Source organism: Canis lupus, chromosome 11, assembly GCF_003254725.2.
Source record: "Canis lupus dingo isolate Sandy chromosome 11, ASM325472v2, whole genome shotgun sequence".
NCBI lineage: Eukaryota > Metazoa > Chordata > Mammalia > Carnivora > Canidae > Canis > Canis lupus.
The window spans coordinates 73,777,419-73,795,875 of NC_064253.1; the positions used below are offsets into that span (position 1 = coordinate 73,777,419).

At 63.5% G+C, this 18,457-nt stretch overlaps 1 protein-coding gene across 3 annotated transcripts in view; it reads left to right on the plus strand.

Moving 5' to 3' along the window:
• Window positions 1–17,032, plus strand: part of GSN (gelsolin) — a 41,459-nt gene extending 24,427 nt beyond the window's left edge. For all 3 annotated transcript variants that reach the window (XM_025432965.3, XM_025432963.3, XM_025432964.3), the window contains 14 exons: window positions 3,971–4,132; window positions 4,906–5,055; window positions 5,895–5,984; window positions 8,369–8,501; window positions 9,174–9,262; window positions 9,357–9,572; window positions 10,856–10,989; window positions 13,281–13,371; window positions 14,267–14,437; window positions 14,940–15,114; window positions 15,690–15,814; window positions 15,899–15,976; window positions 16,381–16,441; window positions 16,757–17,032. In XM_025432965.3, the coding sequence (XP_025288750.1) occupies window positions 3,971–4,132; window positions 4,906–5,055; window positions 5,895–5,984; window positions 8,369–8,501; window positions 9,174–9,262; window positions 9,357–9,572; window positions 10,856–10,989; window positions 13,281–13,371; window positions 14,267–14,437; window positions 14,940–15,114; window positions 15,690–15,814; window positions 15,899–15,976; window positions 16,381–16,441; window positions 16,757–16,926 (1,845 nt within the window). In that variant the 3' untranslated portion in view covers window positions 16,927–17,032. The remainder of the gene's footprint in view (window positions 1–3,970; window positions 4,133–4,905; window positions 5,056–5,894; window positions 5,985–8,368; window positions 8,502–9,173; window positions 9,263–9,356; window positions 9,573–10,855; window positions 10,990–13,280; window positions 13,372–14,266; window positions 14,438–14,939; window positions 15,115–15,689; window positions 15,815–15,898; window positions 15,977–16,380; window positions 16,442–16,756) is intronic.
• Window positions 17,033–18,457: the final 1,425 nt, after the last annotated feature.

Sequence of the window (18,457 nt, forward strand, 5' to 3'; positions counted from 1 at the left end):
GTCCCACCCGGGGCCTTGGGGTCCTTTGTGCGACAGGGTGGAGTGGGGTCTGCTCAGGGGCACACGGGATCAGATAATGGGAAAGCCCTCGGAGGTGGCGATGGTGAAGGTGGGGTGCGTTCTGGGCACAGGGGTGCGGCCGGGCTGGTTGCACTGAGGCTCCCCGGTGCCCCCCACAGCTGCTTCTGCCCAGCCGCCCGGTGCCACCCTCTCCCTCTAGAGGCCTTGTACCTGAGAGCTGGGAGGGAGGGACCCAGGCCCCAGAGCTGCGGAGGGACCAGGCGCTTGCAGCTTTTAGAGCTGGAAGTGGAAAGAGCACTTGACGAGGAGTCCACGGGGAGGGGGACGGTGGAGGTTCAGGACCCAACGCTCCCCCCAAGTGCTGTGCGGCTTGGGGCCTCGGGCTCCCGAATGTTCGTCGCCCCCGTAACAACAGTGCCTGTTTACTGTGTGGACGCGGGAGAGGTTAGCAGCTACGCGCTGCTAAGTGATGAGGCGGGGGGCGGGGGGGGGGGGTGGGCCTGGCCCCGCCCGGCTCCCGGGGGCGTCTCAGGCCTCCCTGGGCTCTGGTCCCAGTGCCGACGGGGCCCAGGAATCCGCGTGGGTAGCAAGCCTCCTCTGCCCTGCGTGCTGTTCCCAGGATGTTCTTGGACCACACTCGGAGGACTGCTCCCCGGAGTGGGTTCCCAGCCCAACCCTGCCTTTGGGACTTCAGCCCCGAACGGCCCAGGCTCCTCCTGGGGGAAACGGGGGCCCAGAGCCAGCCCCGTCTTCTGCCTTCTGCAAGCCTTCCAGCTGCCCCCGCACTTGGCAGGCCCAGGGTTCTCGGCCTGGCGCCCTCATCAATTATAGATCCCCAAGGAGCAGAGCTTGTGACGCAGGACGTGTTCCTGCTCCTCGGCTGAGGCTGCTCGGGTGTGAGAAGGGCGGGGAGGGGACAGACAGAGCCCCAGGAGGGGACAGACGGAGCCCCGGGAGGGGACGGAGCCCTGGGAAGGGGATGGAGCACCAGGAGGGGCTGTCGCGGGGCAGGCCCCTCTCACTCCAGCCCCAGATCCCCCAAGTACTGCACTTGCCGGCATCTGTCCATCTGTCCTCCTTCTCCCCGTCCGCCTCTCAGCACCCGGAGAACCCCTGTGCTGGGTTGGTTGAAACCCTTGGTTCCAGCAGAATCTGGGCTGAGCTGAGTCAGAAGAGCCCCTGACCCGGGCATCACCTGGGCCCCTCCCAGCCCCCTCCCAAGGCTTAGATAAGGAACCTGGGCTTCAGGGCGTGCCCCGACCAGTGCAGTTTTCTTTGTTTTAGAAACAGCTCAACATTTTTATTTTTTTTATTTATTTTTTTAACATTTTTAAAAATGCAAATCTTTCTAGCTTTTTTTTTCTTTGACTCCAAGAGTAATACAAGCTTTTTGTAAAGTGTCAAACGTAGAGAAATACAGGTTTTATTTTTCTTTAAATTTTTTTAGAAGAAAAAAGAACTTTTTTTCTTTTCTTTTTTTATTTTTAAAAAAGAAAATTTTATTTATTTATTCATGAGACACAGAGAGGGGCAGAGACCCAGGCAGAGGGAGAAGCAGGTTCCCTGCGGGGAGCCTGACTCGGGACTTGATTCCGGGACCCCAGAATAGGTCGTGCCCTGGGCTGAAGGTGGCACTAGACCCCTGCGCCCCCTGGGCTGCCCTATATATCATCACTTTAATTTGAAAAGTGACTTTTAAGACCATTTATCCTTGCAAAAAAAAAAAAAAAGACCATTTATCCTATTGAATTTTGTTCAAATAATGTGAGTCCAGTGTCTGCCCACCTAACGATTAAGACCATAGAAAGCAACAGCCAATTCTAAGGATTACAGTGAAAATTTCCACGTCCTGCATTTTTGGAGACCCACTAATGTCTTCCAAGAGCTTGCTCTTTCCCCGTTGGCGTTCTCGAGTCTAATTTCCTAGACTGGCAAGTTAACTAAACAGGAGGTTTGTGTCCACAACCATGAGCTATCAAGCATTCCTTTACCTTATAAATTCACAGAGAATTAATTTGTTGAAACTGACATTTGTGACATAACTTTAAAAAATCTACAATTTTTTCCTACATTTTCTTACAGAAAATGTCTTTTTATTTATTTTTTATTTTTTTATTTATTTTAATTTATTTTTTAAATGTTTCTTTTTAAATAACAAACGGCACACTTGAGCAAGTGAGATAGTTTAGAAATGTCTAAGAGTTAGGAGTTCAAGGCCTTTCTTCCTCCACGTTCCATTTTCTCGTCTGAGGAGTTCGTGGAAGTGGTTGGTTTGTCCTTCCAGCACCTTCTGCAGAAGCTGTTCGGATCTGCCGTCTGCTTACCTCTGGCCGGGTGAAGGGCCTCAGAATTGGGAGTTCCTGGGGGCGACGGGCAAGGCCGGGCCCCTGGTTCGGCCACCACCTCGCCGGGACCCTGGGCTCAGGCTTTCACCTCTTTGTACCTCAGTTTTCCAGTCTGTGAAGTGGGGTAATGGGAGTCCCTACCCTAGGGGCTTGTTAGGACCAGGCCGCCTGTCCAGGCAGGTGCCCCGCCGAGCACGGCTCACCAGGTGGCAGCCCTGTGGTCCTGCCCGGGCAGCGCCCCCACGGGAGGGGTGATGCGGGTGGAGGCTCTGCCACCCGGAGCCTGGTGCTCGGGGGAGCCGGCGGGGCACTGCCCTCCCCGTGGGAGAAACGCTGCTGCCCCGGGCGGTGCAGGGCCGGGCCTGGGTCGGCGCCTCGTCAGCCTGCCCATGAGCTCCTCTGGGGACCCAGGTTGGCGGGTGCGGGAGCGGACCCCGTCCCTCCTGCGCTCCAATGGCAGCACCACCCCGACTGGCCGGAGCGCGGGGAGGCCCTCCTGGGCCGGGAGATGGGGGGAGCGGGACCCCCTCCCGATGCTGCCCTCCTGGGCTGGGAGATAAGGGGGTGCGGGGGGATCATGGCCCCTTCCTCACCGGGACCAGTGCTTTCGTGCCGCCTACTGTGTGCAGACGTGGCAAGAGCGGGATATAAGGTCGCACCCTCAGCCCCTTGACCTCGTGGCCTCTGTGCCGCGGACTCGCTTGGCTCCACCAGGCTCTGCAACGTGAGGCGGTGGCGAGGGGCCTGGACGGGGCGGCCGGTCCCCGCTCCTGGAGCCGACCGGCCTCGGCCCCCTGGGCAAGGAGCCGCCGGACGGTCACCAGCGTCCTTGGGCCTCGGTTCACCACGGGTAAGGTGCCGGCCCTGCAGGGACCTGGTCGTCGAGGGCCTGTCGCAGTCACACGGGGCCTGGGGCTGCAGTGGGGAGGCCAGCCTGCGGTCCCCTGTCCTGGGACCCGGCCACCGCAGACGGGGGCAGAACAGGGATTTGTGTCCCCACTTCAGAGAGGGGGGCCTGAGGCCAGAGACTGGATCCCCCCCCCACAGTCACCCGGTGCTGGGCCGGCACCGCGGCTGCCCCTGAAGGCCCGGCGGGTGGGACCCGGCAGGGAAGGTGGCTAGGCTGGGCCGCGTCCTGGGGGCCCTGGAGGACGGGGGGTCTTGGGATTCGCATCTCTCAACCTGGCTTGCAGAGCACCCGAGCACACACAGGGTGGCTTCGCGGAGCACACGGGCAGGCGTGCTGGGAGGCTGCTTGCTGCGGACACGGCGCCCGCGGCCCGTGGGGCCTTCCCGGGGCTGTACCGGTCACCGCGGCTCGGTCACGCTCAGGGAGCCTCTGGGATCGCGGGCCCCGCCCTGCACGTAACTCGGAGGACAGAGCTCCTCAGAGCTCCCTGGCGCCTGCTGGTTTTGAGAAACGGGCGTCTGTAGCTCTTGGGTTCGGGGAGGCCCCGGGGCCGTTAGCGGAGTGGGAGGCTCAGCGGAGGCAAGTAGAACCCGCGGGCACGGAATCTGCTGGAAGGCCGCGCCCACAGGCCAGGGTTTTCTTCACCTCCCGCCCCCAACCCCGGCTGCACTGACCTGTGTCCTTGCCCCACCAGAAAGGAGGCGTGGCGTCGGGATTCAAGCACGTGGTCCCCAATGAAGTCGTGGTGCAGAGACTCTTCCAGGTCAAGGGGCGGCGCGTGGTCCGAGCCACCGAGGTGCCCGTGTCCTGGGACAGCTTCAACAACGGCGACTGCTTCATCCTGGACCTGGGCAACGTGAGTCCTGGCCCGGCCGGGCCTGCCCCGGGAGGTGGACGTGCCGTGTGGACCCGCGCGCAGACGTGGGCTGGCCAGGGCACAGCAGCCCCCGTGGGCACACGCCCTGTGCCTGTTGGACGCGGCCGCGGAGGCCGGGGTGCAGGGCCCGCGTGCGGAACCTCCTCCCTGTCGGCGCAGGCGTCACATGCACGTGCACCCGGGCTTCACCTGGCGTGAGGTCCCAGCACCTCTGTTTGCGTGCCCGGCTCGTGCGTCTGTTCACAGGGGTCGCTCACTTACACACACGGGCAGGCGTGAGAGCCATTGGCTCTTGCCGCAGACGCGCGCCTGCCCATGGAGGCCTGGGTGTGCCGTCCGAGGGCCTGCGCCCACGTGTGTCGCACGTGGTGCCCCCGTGTCTGAACCACACACGCGGCATCGTTGTCTCCGTCCGCGGACTCTGGCCGGTGTGCCGCTCCTGAGATCTGCCGCTTGGCGCGTCCTCGTGGTCCCCCACCCGGCTCGCGTGCCGGGCGATCTGGGCCGCTGGGCCCCGCTGGCCTGTGCTTCTGGGTTGAGGGCCGCGCGGACGAGATTCCGCTTTGAGGCAGGGGCAGGTGGGCCCTAAGCACTCGCGGGCTGGCGGCGCCGAGGCTCACGGCCCCACCACGGGCCACCACGGGCCACCACGGGAGCCGGCGGTCCTGTGCGCGCGGCCCATCCGGGCGGACCCAGGGGGGCTCCCCACCGCGCCCCTGGCCGCGCCGCCTGACGTCGGGCCCGTCTCACAGAACATCTACCAGTGGTGCGGCTCCAACAGCAACCGATACGAGAAGCTGAAGGCCACGCAGGTGTCCAAGGGCATCCGGGACAACGAGCGCAGCGGCCGCGCGCAGGTGCACGTGTCGGAGGAGGGCGCCGAGCCCGAGGCGATGCTCCAGGTACCGCGTCTGGGCTGCGGGCTGCGGGGAGGGCCCGGCGTCGTCCGCGTCGGTCAGGCAGCTGGGAGGGGACTTTGTCTCCCACTAGGCTGGAGCTCCTGGGGGGCAGAGCTTCCCGGCGGCTCCCGGAGTCCCCGGAGGGGGCTGGGCCCGGGCCTGGTGAGCCCCAGCCTCCAGCTGGAGGGGCCCGGTGCTCCCGGGGAGCGGAGAGGGACCTGGTGCTGGAGCCAGGGCAGAAGGGGCAACTGGCCCAACGTCCCCTCCCCTCTTCTGATCAATCCTAAGGTTGGACGGTCTGGGAGGCGTTGCCAGCCGTCGTGCTTTGGGGACATATCAGTAGAGGCAGAGCTCACCAAGGAGAGGAGGAGCCATGAGCTCCGCTGCCTGCCCTTGGCTCCTGCTCGTCTGGGGGTCGGGTTGAGCAGAGGGCGCCACGGGGGCGGGCGGGACCCCAGCCGGGCCTGGAGGGGCAGGCGCTGGGGCTGGGGCGTGAAAACAGGCTGTGAAATCACAGCGACCCGGGGGCAGACGCTCTCTTGGCCTCCTCACGGCTGCGCACACAAGTCATTCAGCCAAGTGCACCGCAGAGTCCGCCCCTGAGGGGATGGTGGGAGCTGGCCCCCCCCCCCCCCCCGCCCCGCGACGGCGCGAGCGTCATGGCGTGTGCTGGGACGCGTCGGTCCCAGAGGCCCGGGAGGAAGGGGTAGTGTCTGTGGGGGTCCCGGAGGCAGCGGAGCAGGGGACCTGCGGGGCTGGAGGGGCCCCGGGAGGGGCGCTCGGGAGCCAGGCGCTCCCCGGGCTTCACGGCCACCCGTCCTGCCGCCCGTCATCTCTCGTAGGTGCTGGGCCCCAAGCCGGCTCTGCCTGCGGGCGCGGAGGACACAGCCAAGGAGGACGCGGCCAACCGCAAGCTGGCCAAGCTCTACAAGGTGGGTGGCGGCCGCTCCGCTCCCTGGTGTGGGGTCAGGACAGGGGGCGGGGACCCGGTCCCCCAGCTGCACCGCCCAGGGCCCTGAGCACCCTGAGCACCCTGAGCCACCACCCTCGGGCCGGGGCCTCGGTTCGCACGTCTCTGCCAGACGCCCGTCTGCTTCCGTCCCCGTCCTGCCCAAGAGTCAGGAAATTCGACCACCTGTGAGCATGTGCGTCGTGCTCACCTGTGCGGCTTGGGCAGCACATATTCTTGCTCCGGGTCTCAGTTTCCTCATCTGTAAAGTGGGGAGTGGGACAGTGGGGCCCACTTTGCAGGATTTCTAGGGGCCCACAGAGAAAACCGATGGAAAATGTTTTAGGAAAGTACTTGGGGAAATGCTACAGAAACGGGGGGGGGGGCGTGTAGAGTTACTTCATTTATAGTTTATTTCCTGTGATTTTTTAAAAAGAGTATTTATTTGTGAGAGATGCAGAGAGAGAGGCAGAGACACAGGCCGAGGGAGGAGCAGGCTCCGTGCAGGGAGCCTGACGGGGGACTTGATCCCGGGACCCCGGGGTCACGCCCTGGGCCCACGGCAGATGCTCACCCGCTGAGCCCCGCCCCCCCCAGGCGCCCCTGTTTCTTGTGATTTTTAAAACTCAGGCTGAGCTTGAGCTAAGGAGCGCTGGTGGCTGAGCACCGGGTGAAAGGCCGGCCGAGCCCGTGATGCTCACGTCGCGCCCTCGGCTTGTTTGTGGTGAAATAACAACGAGATGGGGTCCAGGTTCTCATCGCCTCCGATGAAGAACCACATGAATTTTTATCCCGATTATGAAGAAGTGTACGCTCATTGAAAAAAACAGTGAGCAATAGTCCAGAACGTAAAAAAAATCGAGTCAACGCAGTTTCACTCGTTTAAGATAACAAGTGCTGTCTTTGAAATGATTTCATTGTAAAAGTCCCAAAACACAATTTTTTTAACAAAACAATTTTTTTAAAACACAATTTTTTTTACAAAACACAATTTTCTTTTTTTACAAAACTATTTTTTAAAACACAATTTTTTTACAAGCCAATTTTTTTATAAAGCACATTTTTTTTACAAAACACAATTTTTATTTTATTATTATTTTTTAATTTATTATTATTATTTTTTTTTTACAAAACACAATTTTTAAAGACGTCGGCCCCTCCCGCACCTGGTTGAAGGGTTACCATGGTTACATGGCTATCGTTTCACTGAAAGAAGATCCAGATTTCATCCTTCTTTATCTGATGACACACTTTTCCGTCTCTGTTTGATATAAACGGACCCAGATTGTTCAAGCTTCTTTGTGACCTTCTTTTTCCCTCTCAGCTTCCCCGGGAATGTCTTTCTCCGGGAGATGTAGGCGGCCCTTGGTAGTCGCCCCGTCGTAGCCTCTCCCGTGAGCTGACGGTGAGGGGCGTTAGGCTGTGTTCTCCTTTTCTGATCACAAACAGTCCGTCTTCGTGCACTTGAGCTGAGGATGGCTTTCGAGCAAGTTCCCAGACGTGGATTTTGGGGTCAGAGCCTGATTTAGGAAGTTGGTGATTGGAAATACCGGTTCCGGAGTCCGATTGCCCGGCCTCGGATCCCAGGCCTGGCTTTCTGGCTGTGCAGTGACCTACACCAATCTGTGCCCTGATTTTTTTGCAAAAAAAAAAAAAAAGGAGGTAGTAATGGAGCAGTGACAGGGCTGGGGCAGGGGGAGAGGAGCTCTCCCATGACAGACATCATTAAATTGGACAAATAATTGCTCAGAACAGGCCTGGCGCACGGTGCGGGGGACTCCGGGAGGGGAGCTCCGCTACCTGCGCCCCGACGCCGTGTCGGGCCGTGTCCGGGGGCTCCCAGAGTACCCGGGGCCTTGTCAGCGCTCGCTCTTGCCGAGGGTTTGCATTACAAGTGTAATTTGTAATTTCGTGAAAGGTTTTCATTTTGGAATGATTTTAAGGGTCACAGAAAACACGGGCGAAGGTAGCCCAGGGGTCCCACGTGCCGGCTTCTCCTCAGCGTCTCGCCACAGGCAGACATTGGTCGAAACTAAGAAATGAGGGCCGGTTCGATGCTGCCGCTCAGCGGCTTTATTTGGGGTCCCCCCGTTTCTCAGCCTGGATCGCGGCCGGGGGTAGCTGGCTGCACCTGCGCGCCCGCGCCCTCGCCCCTTGCCTTCCTGCGGCAGTTCCCGCGTTACACGCGCATGCGGGTCGTGGATGTGGTCACGGCAAAGCAGGGAAGGGGAGAGGGGCCTGCGGGTGCCCCGGCTGTTGCCCTACCGCCGTCACCTACCGTTGGGGTGATGGTGGGGCCGCGGGCCGACCAGCTTGGGGAGCTGCCTCTGCACTCACGCCCTGCGCCCCCGCCCCTCGTCCCCTCAGGTCTCCAACGGCGCTGGAACCATGTCCGTCTCCCTCGTGGCTGATGAGAACCCCTTCGCCCAGGGGGCCTTGAGGTCAGAGGACTGCTTCATCCTGGACCATGGCAGAGACGGGAAAATCTTCGTCTGGAAAGGTAGGGGGGCAGGGGAGGGGTTTCCCAGCAGCCCCAGGACCTTGTGGGGAGCTCCTGCACCCTCGGGGGCCTGCCGGGCTCCTGAACTGAAACCAAGTCTTGCTCTGAAGCCCTGGTGTTGCGATTGGCTCACTTTGCGATCTGGGCACTTGGCCTCCCCGTCTAGGCCTCAGGTTTGCCATTTGGGCTAAACCCAGTTTCCCAAGCACGTTCAAGCACCCGTTCTCTCGGGCTAATTGGCATCATGTAAAAAACTGTGGTCTAATACGTTTACGGGCAACACTGCGTGTGACAGGCTTGCCTGCAGGACTTCTAAGAGCCTTTAACTTGCTCCTACACGTTGGGGCTTTTCTCAAAGGTGATCTGGCTTGTGTTTGGGAAGCACCTCTTGAGGTTGAGGTTGGGGCAAACTGCAGGGGTGAGGAGGGGGCCCAGGGCGTGGGGTCTGCGGGTCACGCTCGCCCCTGCTGCACGGCCCTGGTCCAGTCACTCGCCTCTGAGACCCTGGTTTCCCCCTCGCCGATGGGATGATGGCCTAGGGACCCTCGGCGCGAGGGGTCAGCATGGGGATGACATGGAGTCCGGCGCGGCGCGGCCCAGAGCCCGGGGGACTCCCAGCTGGGCCCTGAGCCAGGCCTGGGCCGCCCCCAGTGACCGCAGCGCCCCCCGCAGGCAGGCAGGCCAACACGGAGGAGAGGAGGGCCGCCCTCAGCACGGCCTCGGACTTCATCACCCGGATGGACTACCCCAAGCACACCCAGGTGCGTCTCGGCGGGGCTGGGCCGGGGGGTGGGGGGCCCAGGACCTCTGCCTGGCGGCGCCCCATCCTCAGGGCTCCTGCCCCCCCACCCGCAGGTGTCCGTGCTTCCCGAGGGCGGCGAGACCCCGCTGTTCAAGCAGTTCTTCAAGAACTGGCGGGACCCCGACCAGACGGACGGCCCGGGCCTTGGCTACCTGTCCAGCCACATCGCCCACGTGGAGCGCGTGCCCTTCGACGCCGCCACCCTGCACACGTCCACGGCCATGGCGGCGCAGCACGGCATGGATGACGACGGCCGAGGCCAGAAACAGGTGCGGGGCCGCTGGTGTGTGGGACTGTGCCGCCACCTGCCGCCTGGGGGTGGGTGGCCACGGTTTTGGGGGGCGGGCTTCTTTCGCTGCAGGTAATTTTTGCAGCCAGCGTGCCCAGGCGCCTGCGGTTTCCAGGGCCCGGCCAGTGTGTCGCCTCAGCTGCCGACAGGGCAGCTGCTCGGACTGTGTGCACGATCGGAGCCCAGCGCCCAGGTCACGGGAGCAGAGAAGAGGCGAAGGGGCAGGGTGGTTCGGGGAGTCTTCACAGGGGTGAGGACCGTTGGGTTGGGCTTCAGAGGACGAGTAGAGGTTTGCCGCCAGCAGTGGGTGTTCCAGGCCGGAAGCGTCCCAAGAGCCAGGGGTGACCGCGTCCTCAAGGAAGGGCATTGAATCCCGTGTCCAAGGCCAGGGACTCGATCCTGTAAACCAGTGGGTGCAAGTGAGGGTTTTTCCTTTTTCTGGCTTTGAAAGCAGAGATGCAACAGGCTCCGTTCTGTGCTTTCGAAACGTGCCGTGAAAACGGATGAGAGGCAGCAACCCCAGGGGGAGGCGAGAAGGCCCCCGGCCCCCAGGAAGGTCGCGGTGCAGGGGGTTCCGAGGTGTTTATGAAGCAGAGTCTGCCTCACGCAAAAACCCCGTTTCCCTTCTACGGGGTAGAGACCGCGAGGCGTTCATTTTTCGTGTGTGGTGTCGTCGTCGTGCATTCACCTCGTCAGTGGGGGAAGGATGAAAATGTTGGGGTTAGGGCAGGTGGAAGGGCTCGGGCAGCCCCGCGCCTCTCTGAGCCCCCGTGTCCTCACCTGGAGAGGGGGTCAATCCCACTCACCCAGAATTCACCTGGGCGGGGGGAGGCGTCTCCGCAGCACCAGCAGGTGGCGCCCCAGGACCTCGTGACCGGGGACCGTGTCTTGCCTGGTCGGCCTGAGGCTGGGGATGGCCGATGGCCCTGCTCGGGGTGATCTGTAAATCTGGGGAACTCGCCAGTGATGCAGATAACCCGATTATTAGTAATCGGCCCGACATCAATGCTGGTGATGAGCGCGGCTGCCCCCGTGCAGCTGTTGCCGAGCTGGGTCCTGCATCGCGCTCGCTTCGGCACCGTCTGTGCGGCCTGCGTGTGTGCTGAGTGCTCCCACGGGGCGCGGGCCGGGAGGGGGTCGTGGGGGCCGCAGCAGGAGCCCGGGCCCGAGTCCTAGGCCGGCCTATGGTTTCCCGCAGCTGCCTTGGGGTGGGGGTGCCGCGCCCCGCTGAGCCCTGCTCCCCCCCCCCCCGCCACCCCGCAGATCTGGAGAATCGAAGGCTCCAGCAAAGTGCCGGTGGACCCCTCCACGTACGGGCAGTTCTACGGCGGCGACAGTTACATCATCCTGTACAACTACCGGCACGGCAGCCGCCAGGGCCAGATCATCTACACCTGGTGAGGGCGCGGCCCCACGTTCCCCGGCTGGGGGGTGGGGGCTACGGGGCATGCAGGGGAGCTGCTGGGGGGCTGCGGGGGCTGCGGGGGAGCTGCTGGGGGGCTGCAGGAGACGTTGGGGACGTTGGGGGCTGTGAGGGAGGCTGCGGGGGCCACGGGGGAGCTGCAGGGGGCTGGGGGGTCTGCGGCGGCTGCAGCCTGCGGGGCTCCTATCCGCAGGGCAGCACCTCTGTGCTGTTTCTTTTCTAAAAGATGTTATTTATTCGTGAGACCCAGAGAGGCAGGGACCCAGGCCGAGGGAGAAGCAGGCTCCCTGCAGGAGCCCGAGGCGGGACTCAATCCCGGGACCCGGGGTCACGCCCTGTGCCGAGGGCAGGTGCCCCACCAAGCCCCCCGGGCGGCCCCACTCGTAGTATTTCTTGAAACAACCTTTAGCTGACCTTTCGGAAGTTCAACAGTCCGATGTCGAGAGCCGCGCGACTGGGGAGAAACCGTGTCCCGCCCGGCCCCATGCTGAGCGCTGTGCGTGCAGGCCTCGTCCCGCCGCGTGTTTTCTAATCAACCATTATCCTGATTCCATCAACGTGGACCGGGCGCTCCCGGCTCCGGAATCCGGACAGAGCAGCAGCCGTGGGCCACGGGGTGCCTGCCCGGATCCTGCGTCTCCCTCGGCCCGTGTCGGCATCTGTCTCCCACGGATGAGTAAATAAGGCCTTAAAAACAAGAAAAGAAGGGCGTCTGTTGAGGCGTCTCGTCCCATCCGCCTCCGGCCCGCCCCCCACCCCACGGCCCCGCGAGTCACTGCTTCTGTCACTTTTATGAACGTGGCCCAGGGCCCCACCAGCGCCTGCGCCCGGCCGCGCCCTCGGAGGCAGCCCCTGGGCCTGTTGTGCAGCTCGTGCTCCCTGCGGCTCCGCCTACGCCAGGCCCGGGCGGCTTCCTCGTTCTTTTTCTTCTTCTTCGGCCGCATAACCGGGAGCCGCGCTGCCGCCGTGAACAGATTCCCTCTGGGGCCTTCTTGGGTTCGCTCCAGGCTGCTGCTCCCACGAGCATCCTGTGATCAGTGACCTTTAGGCAAATACCAGTTTGAACGCGCAAGAAACGTCTGTGGGGCGCGTTCCCAGAAGCAGGCTTGCTGGGTCGCCCCGTGTCCGTGGCCGGGCCCCGTGGCGCCCTCACTCCCAAGGCAGGCACCAGTGTCCCCGCGGCCTCCCTGGTGACTGTGGTGGCTGCTTATCCGCTCCTCCCTATCAAAGTGCCGCCGGGGCTTTCGAGCTCCTATTTCTCGATATGATCTCAGAACTTCTGAATGATGCCTGGATTTCTACCCCTGAAGCTATTGGTTTTGAAATGACCCGAGGCTTCCTGAGAAGTTGCAGAAATGGCGGTTTCCACCCGTGACCCACGTCCCGATCTGTGCTCATCTTCCCTACGCCGAGAACGGCCGCCCGGGCAGGAACCTGACCCTGGACGTGCTGCCGTTGGCCAATCCTCAGACCCCGCTGTGGTTTCACCACCTGCCCCGCTCACATCCTTTTCTGGCCTAGGGTCTAACCTGGGAGCCTACCTGCCCCTTAGCACGTCACCTTAGTGACGAATCCCTGCGTCCTCACCTGTGAGGCTCCCCAGTCTCTTCTTCTACAACCTCGGTGCCTAAGAGGACTGCCAGTGGGTTATTCTGTAGGATGTCTCCCCATTTGGCAACCTCAGGCTTTTTTTTTTTTTTAAGATTTTATTTACTTATTCATGAGAGACACAGAGAGAGGCAGAGACCCAGGCAGAGGGAGAAGCAGGCTCCATGCAGGGAGCCCGACACGGGACTTGATCCCGGGACCCCGGGGTCACGCCCTGAGCTGAAGGCAGACGCTCAGCCCCTGAGGCCCCCTCGCGTCCCTAAAAACAGTTTTTAAAAGTTCCCTGTTTTTGTTTTTGACTCGGTAGTACATACACATAGTATGAAATTCAGAAGAAGGCGTATTTTAAGAACAGTAGATGCGTCAGCTCACTGATGCGCCAGATTTTGTTTGCTTCCGTGGATAACCCGCGTCAGTGACGGGACATTTGGCCCCAACAGAAGAGGCCCCTGCACGTGTCCCATCCCGGGGCAGCCACCGTGGCTCCTCTGGTGGACGTGTGCACAGACTGCCCAGGGCTTCCCGGGAGGCCAGGTCCTGAGTCTGTCCCGCGCGCCCCTCTCTGGCTTGCGTGTCCCCCGTGCGGAAGCCCCGGCCGCCACGGTCCCGTCGGGGTTCTGCGCGGACCTGGGTGCCGAGTGTCGCTTCTTCCTGCAGGCAGGGCGCCCAGTCCACGCAGGATGAGGTCGCCGCGTCCGCCATCCTGACCGCCCAGCTGGATGAGGAGCTCGGAGGGTCCCCTGTGCAGGTGAGGCCAGCTTGGTGCCCCCCGGGCCGCAGCCTGCCCCTCGTCCGTCCGGACACTCCTCCACCTGACTGTCCCTCCGCCCGGGCCTCGAGCTCCCAAGGGCCCGGCCCTGAGCTCACGTGGTGGACAGTCTGGGGAGGAGGAAGATGTTCAGCAGACGTTGGGGCAGACACACGTGTGCTCATGGTGCAAAGCATTTAGAGCCACGTCTGGCCCACAGTAGGCACCTAGGCATGTGTGTCAAGTGCAAGGACACGGGACAGCGGGTGGTCCCGGGGGGACTGGGTTAGACGAGGACCTGCTTGCGAAGGGCTTTTCTGCTGCGACCCAACGGGACGGTGGGAGCCGGGCGGGCACACGCCAGGTGGAGGGAAGAGTACGTGCAAAGGCCCCAAGGTGGGAGGGGGTGCTGAGCAGTGGGACGAGGGACCGGGTGTGTGAGGGCAGCCCGGAGAGGGGCTCAGAGGGGCCGGGGCCCTGGGAGCCGCGGCAGGGACCTTGACCTGAAGGGGTCTACGGCTGTGCACAGGCGGCCTCTCCGCGTCCAGGAGGCTCTATTCCCAGCACTCGGCCGGCGTCCGTGCCCCGGGCTGACGTCACCATTCTGGAGGAATGTCCCCGAACAGTCCGTGTGTTTCTATTTAAGGGAATATTTGCAAACATGGGTTTGCTTGGTTCCTGGACAGGACTCAGGGTCAGCAGGCGGGTCCTTGCAGAGGGGGAGCGGCCGGGGTGCTGGCCCTGCTTTCCCAGGGCACCCGCCCGGCTCCCGGGTGCTCGGGGTCCACGCCGCGTGCAGGCGCGGGCACGATGGTCCATCTGGGGCTGGGCCACACTGCTGGGCGGGAGGCGCCTGCCCCCGAGGACCAACATCCCCCTCCTGTATCCCCGCCAGAGCCGCGTGGTCCAAGGCAAGGAGCCCGCCCACCTCATGAGCCTGTTTGGCGGGAAACCTATGATCGTCTACAAGGGCGGCACGTCCCGCGACGGCGGGCAGACAGCCCCCGCCAGCACCCGCCTCTTCCAGGTCCGGGCCAGCAGCTCTGGAGCCACCAGAGCCGTCGAGGTAAGGCCGGGCGGGGTGCCAGGAGGGGTCGCTGCGTGAACCTCCCGTAGGTGATGGACGGGCCGTCCCCGGCACAGGAGCAGGGTCAGCATCAGGGTCAGGAAGCAGCTTCAGCCCCTTCCCCGGCCCCGCAAGCCCCAGTCTCCTCTAGTCTCAAGGATGCCTGGGGCCCCTTGCATACCTCCCGCGATGGGAAGCTCGCTATCTAACGGGCAGGACACTCGATTACATCGCACGTGGCCACCACCCCTTCCACGCGGGACGTGCAGATGGAACATAACCCTGCGGGATGGCCTGAGCCGCCCGGAGGAACGGGACTATCCCCTCCATCGTGCGGGGCACTCAGCTTCCGTTAACGAAGCCCAGATTCGTGGTCACCTTGTGGGGCCACAGCGCGAGGGCTCATGGCAGCGATGGACGGGAGCTCACCAGGCGTCCACCTGGGAGCTGGTCCCGCTGCGGGGTCTCCTGGGCAGTGACGAACCGAGCTCTCCCTCCCCAGATAATGCCCAAGGCAGGCGCACTCAACTCCAACGATGCTTTTGTCCTGAAAACTCCGTCGGCGGCCTACCTGTGGGTGGGCGCGGGAGCCAGCGAGGCGGAGAAGTCGGGGGCCCAGGAGCTGCTCCGGGTGCTGCGGGCCCAGCCTGTGCAGGTGGCGGAAGGCAGCGAGCCAGGTGGGAGCCAGGTGCAGCGCGTGGGCCCCCTTGTCTGTGCCGGGGGCGCGGCGGGGGGCCGTGTGCTCGCCCCTCCCGTGCCCCTCCCGAGTGTGGGATTCAGAGGGGGCTGTGGTCGGTGAGGGGCCACGGGGCCACAGGCCTGCTCCGGTCCCAGCACACAGCGCGAGCCTCTCCTGCCCCCCGTGCCCCCCCCCGAGCCCGCCCCCTCCCACGATGCGCAGCAGACGCTCCAGGAGCTTGGGGGGCGCTGCCCGGGGTCCCAGAGCCCCTGAGGAGGACTGAGCGTCTCGCTGTATCGGGTCCTCCGGGCCGCGCGTAGGCTGGGGTGCGGTCAGGTGGGTTTGCGCCCCCGCCCCGAGCTGCGTGGTCCTGGGGGCCCCGCCAGCCTCCCTGAGGCCCCGGGAGCAGGGATGCCTACCCCGTCCCGCAGCGCCCCCGAAACCACAGGCCGGCCCCCGTCCCTGTCGCTGAGGACAAGGGGGCCCGAGAGCCGTGGGAGGGTCCTGGAGGGCTTCTGTGGGGCCTGGGTGCTGGGGCGTCGTGTCTGGCGGCAACGCTTCGGCTCCCCGCAGACGGCTTCTGGGAGGCCCTGGGTGGGAAGGCCGCCTACCGCACGTCCCCGAGGCTGAAGGACAAGAAGATGGACGCCCACCCTCCACGCCTCTTCGCCTGCTCCAACAAGATCGGACGCTTCGTGGTGAGCCCCCCGCCCCCTCGGGGCACAGGGACACCCCCCCCCCAGGCCGGTGCGCCCTCGTGATCACCTTCTGCGCCTTCCCAGATCGAGGAGGTTCCAGGCGAGCTCATGCAGGAGGACCTGGCCACCGATGACGTCATGCTCCTGGACACCTGGGACCAGGTGGGTGAGGCCGGGGGGGGGGTAGGGGCGGGGCCTGTGGGCCGGGGGGGTGGGGGGGGGTTCAGTTCCAGCGCTAAGATCTGCTGCTGGAAGGACTTAGAAGAGCCAAGTTCCTCGAAGGTCCGGGTGCTGCTGTGAGGGGCCTCCACCTCCCCCCGCCTCCCCCCGCCTCCCCCTCTCCAAGGGGAGTGATGCTCTCACTTCTCTGAATTCAGTAAAATGTGATGTAGACACGATTACCCCGTGAACTGCACAGCACGGTGTGGGTGCAGAGCAGGTGACCAGGTTCCCGCCCCGTCCTACATGCAAGCCCCTCCCCCCGGGTGTTAACGCTCCACGTGCCCGTGTCACTGCCCACCGGGTCGCCGGGGCCTCACGGCGTCTCCCTTCCCGTCCCACTGCAGGTCTTCGTCTGGGTGGGAAAGGACTCCCAGGAGGAGGAGAAGACCGAGGCGCTGAGCTCTGGTGAGCAGCACGTGCGCCTGTGGCTCTGGGTCCTGCGGTGGAAGCGGGCCCGGACTCGGGGGTCACTGCCTGAGCCGCAGCACCCCTGCCCAGTCGCTGAGCGGGGGGGTGGGGGGAGCCCTGGAGCTGGGCCTCTGGCAGCACCGGGCAGGGAGGAGCAGGACGGGGAGGCTGACGGACGTGGGGAGGCAGGGGGTGAACCGGGACCGGCCCCTTCGCGGGCGGGCGGGCGGCCGGGCTCGGGTGGGTGCCCGCGGGCACCAGGCGGGCGCTGACGGCCTCGGGGCTTCGTGTCCCCGCGTGTGTGCACCGCAGCCAAGCGTTACATCGAGACGGACCCCGCAAACCGCGACCGGCGCACCCCCATCACCGTCGTGAAGCAGGGCTTCGAGCCGCCCTCCTTCGTGGGCTGGTTCCTTGGCTGGGACGACAGCTACTGGTCTGTGGACCCCTTGGAGAGGGCCGTGGCCGAACTGGCGGCCTGAGGGGCCCCGTCGGGGACCTGCGCGCGAAACGTCGGGCTCCTCACCACATTGTCCCAAGTACCTGTGCTTTTGGAAAATTGAAGTCAATAAAAGCTTTTGATGCGTGCGGGCCCTTGGTGCTCCCTGCGTCGGGTGGTGGTTCTGGGGGCGCCCGGGGGACCTCGCGAGGGTGCCGAGCTCCACGCACGTGCGTGGATCCCGCGCCGGGAGGAGGTGAAAGGTGCAGAGAGCTTGCCCGAGGCCGCGCCCGCTGGAGAGGTGGCACAGCCGTGAGCCCGGGGCTCGAGCTAAAGAAAACACCGCAAACCCTCCTCCCCCAGGAGAAAGACGTTTGTAATCGTGTGGTCCCATTTTTGCTATTTTTGAGTGTGGTAAACTACAGGTAATCTTCATCTTGACCCTCGCAAGCGGCCATGAGTGGCGTGAGATCCGCCTGCGGGGTCATCACCGCACCTGCGCCCGCAGGCGTGACCCCGTGTCCCTCCCTCCCGTCTGCTTCTCGAACCTTTATTTGATGTTGTCTCCACCAATGTGCCTTTTCACCCAATATTTGTCCTCTGTGCTTGGCTTATTCCACGTAGCCTGATGTTCTCAGGATTCATGTATCTTGTAGCAAATGTCGCACTTTTGCTCCTCTTGTGGCTGACCTGTGCTGCGTGTGTGCACACGCCACGTGGCGTCCGTTCGTCCCTCGTGGGCTCTCGGACGTTGTTTCCACCGTCCGGCCCCCGCGAACGAGAGCGCTGTGCACACCGCGTGCCGACACCCGATTGCAGGAGTGGAGACTTGGTCGGGCCTCACCTGTCCCCGGGGGCCCTGAATCTCGGTTCGTGCTCAGGGTGTCACCAAGTCCCTCTTGGACTTTTCCATGAGCTGCTTCTAACCCTTTTCCCCGTGGTTGTTCCCGACCAGAGTGAGGAGCTGCTCCGGGGCAGGCCTCTCCCTTGCGTTGATCCTCCGGTCTCTCCTCCCCATCTCCCCCTCTCTGTTCCGGCCACTGCCCTCCCCATCCCCACCGGCTACAGAGGGAGACCCCGTTCCGGGGCTGCGGAAGCCCATGTGGAGGTTCGTATGGTAGCTTGGGGGAGGGGGGGTGTTTACACTGCCATTGCCAGAGCTGCTGCTCACTCACGTGGCCCGGGGAGCACAGGTGCCCCAGGGGCCCGGCCTCCGGAGAGCCTGCTTCATCGAGGAGGTGACAAGGGGAGCAGAGAAGGAACTCTCCAGGTGAGACATGGGGGGGGGTGCCTCTCGGGCAGAGCGTGCCCCAAGTACAGAGGGAATAACGAGGAGGCAGGATGTGCTCAGGGACAGGCAATAGCTGCCCGGCCGGAGGAGGTGTCCTCGCATCCGGGAGGCGGGCAGGACCCAGGGGCACCTCAGCCGCTGTGCTAAAGGGTTTGGACCTGCCTCACTTACCCCAAAGGGTCACTTTCACGGTCAGGATCAACTTGACAAATGCAAACAAGAGCAGCATTTACAGCTCGGAGCTTCCAGGGTCTTCCCTGAGGCAGGTGAAGGCCTAGCTAGA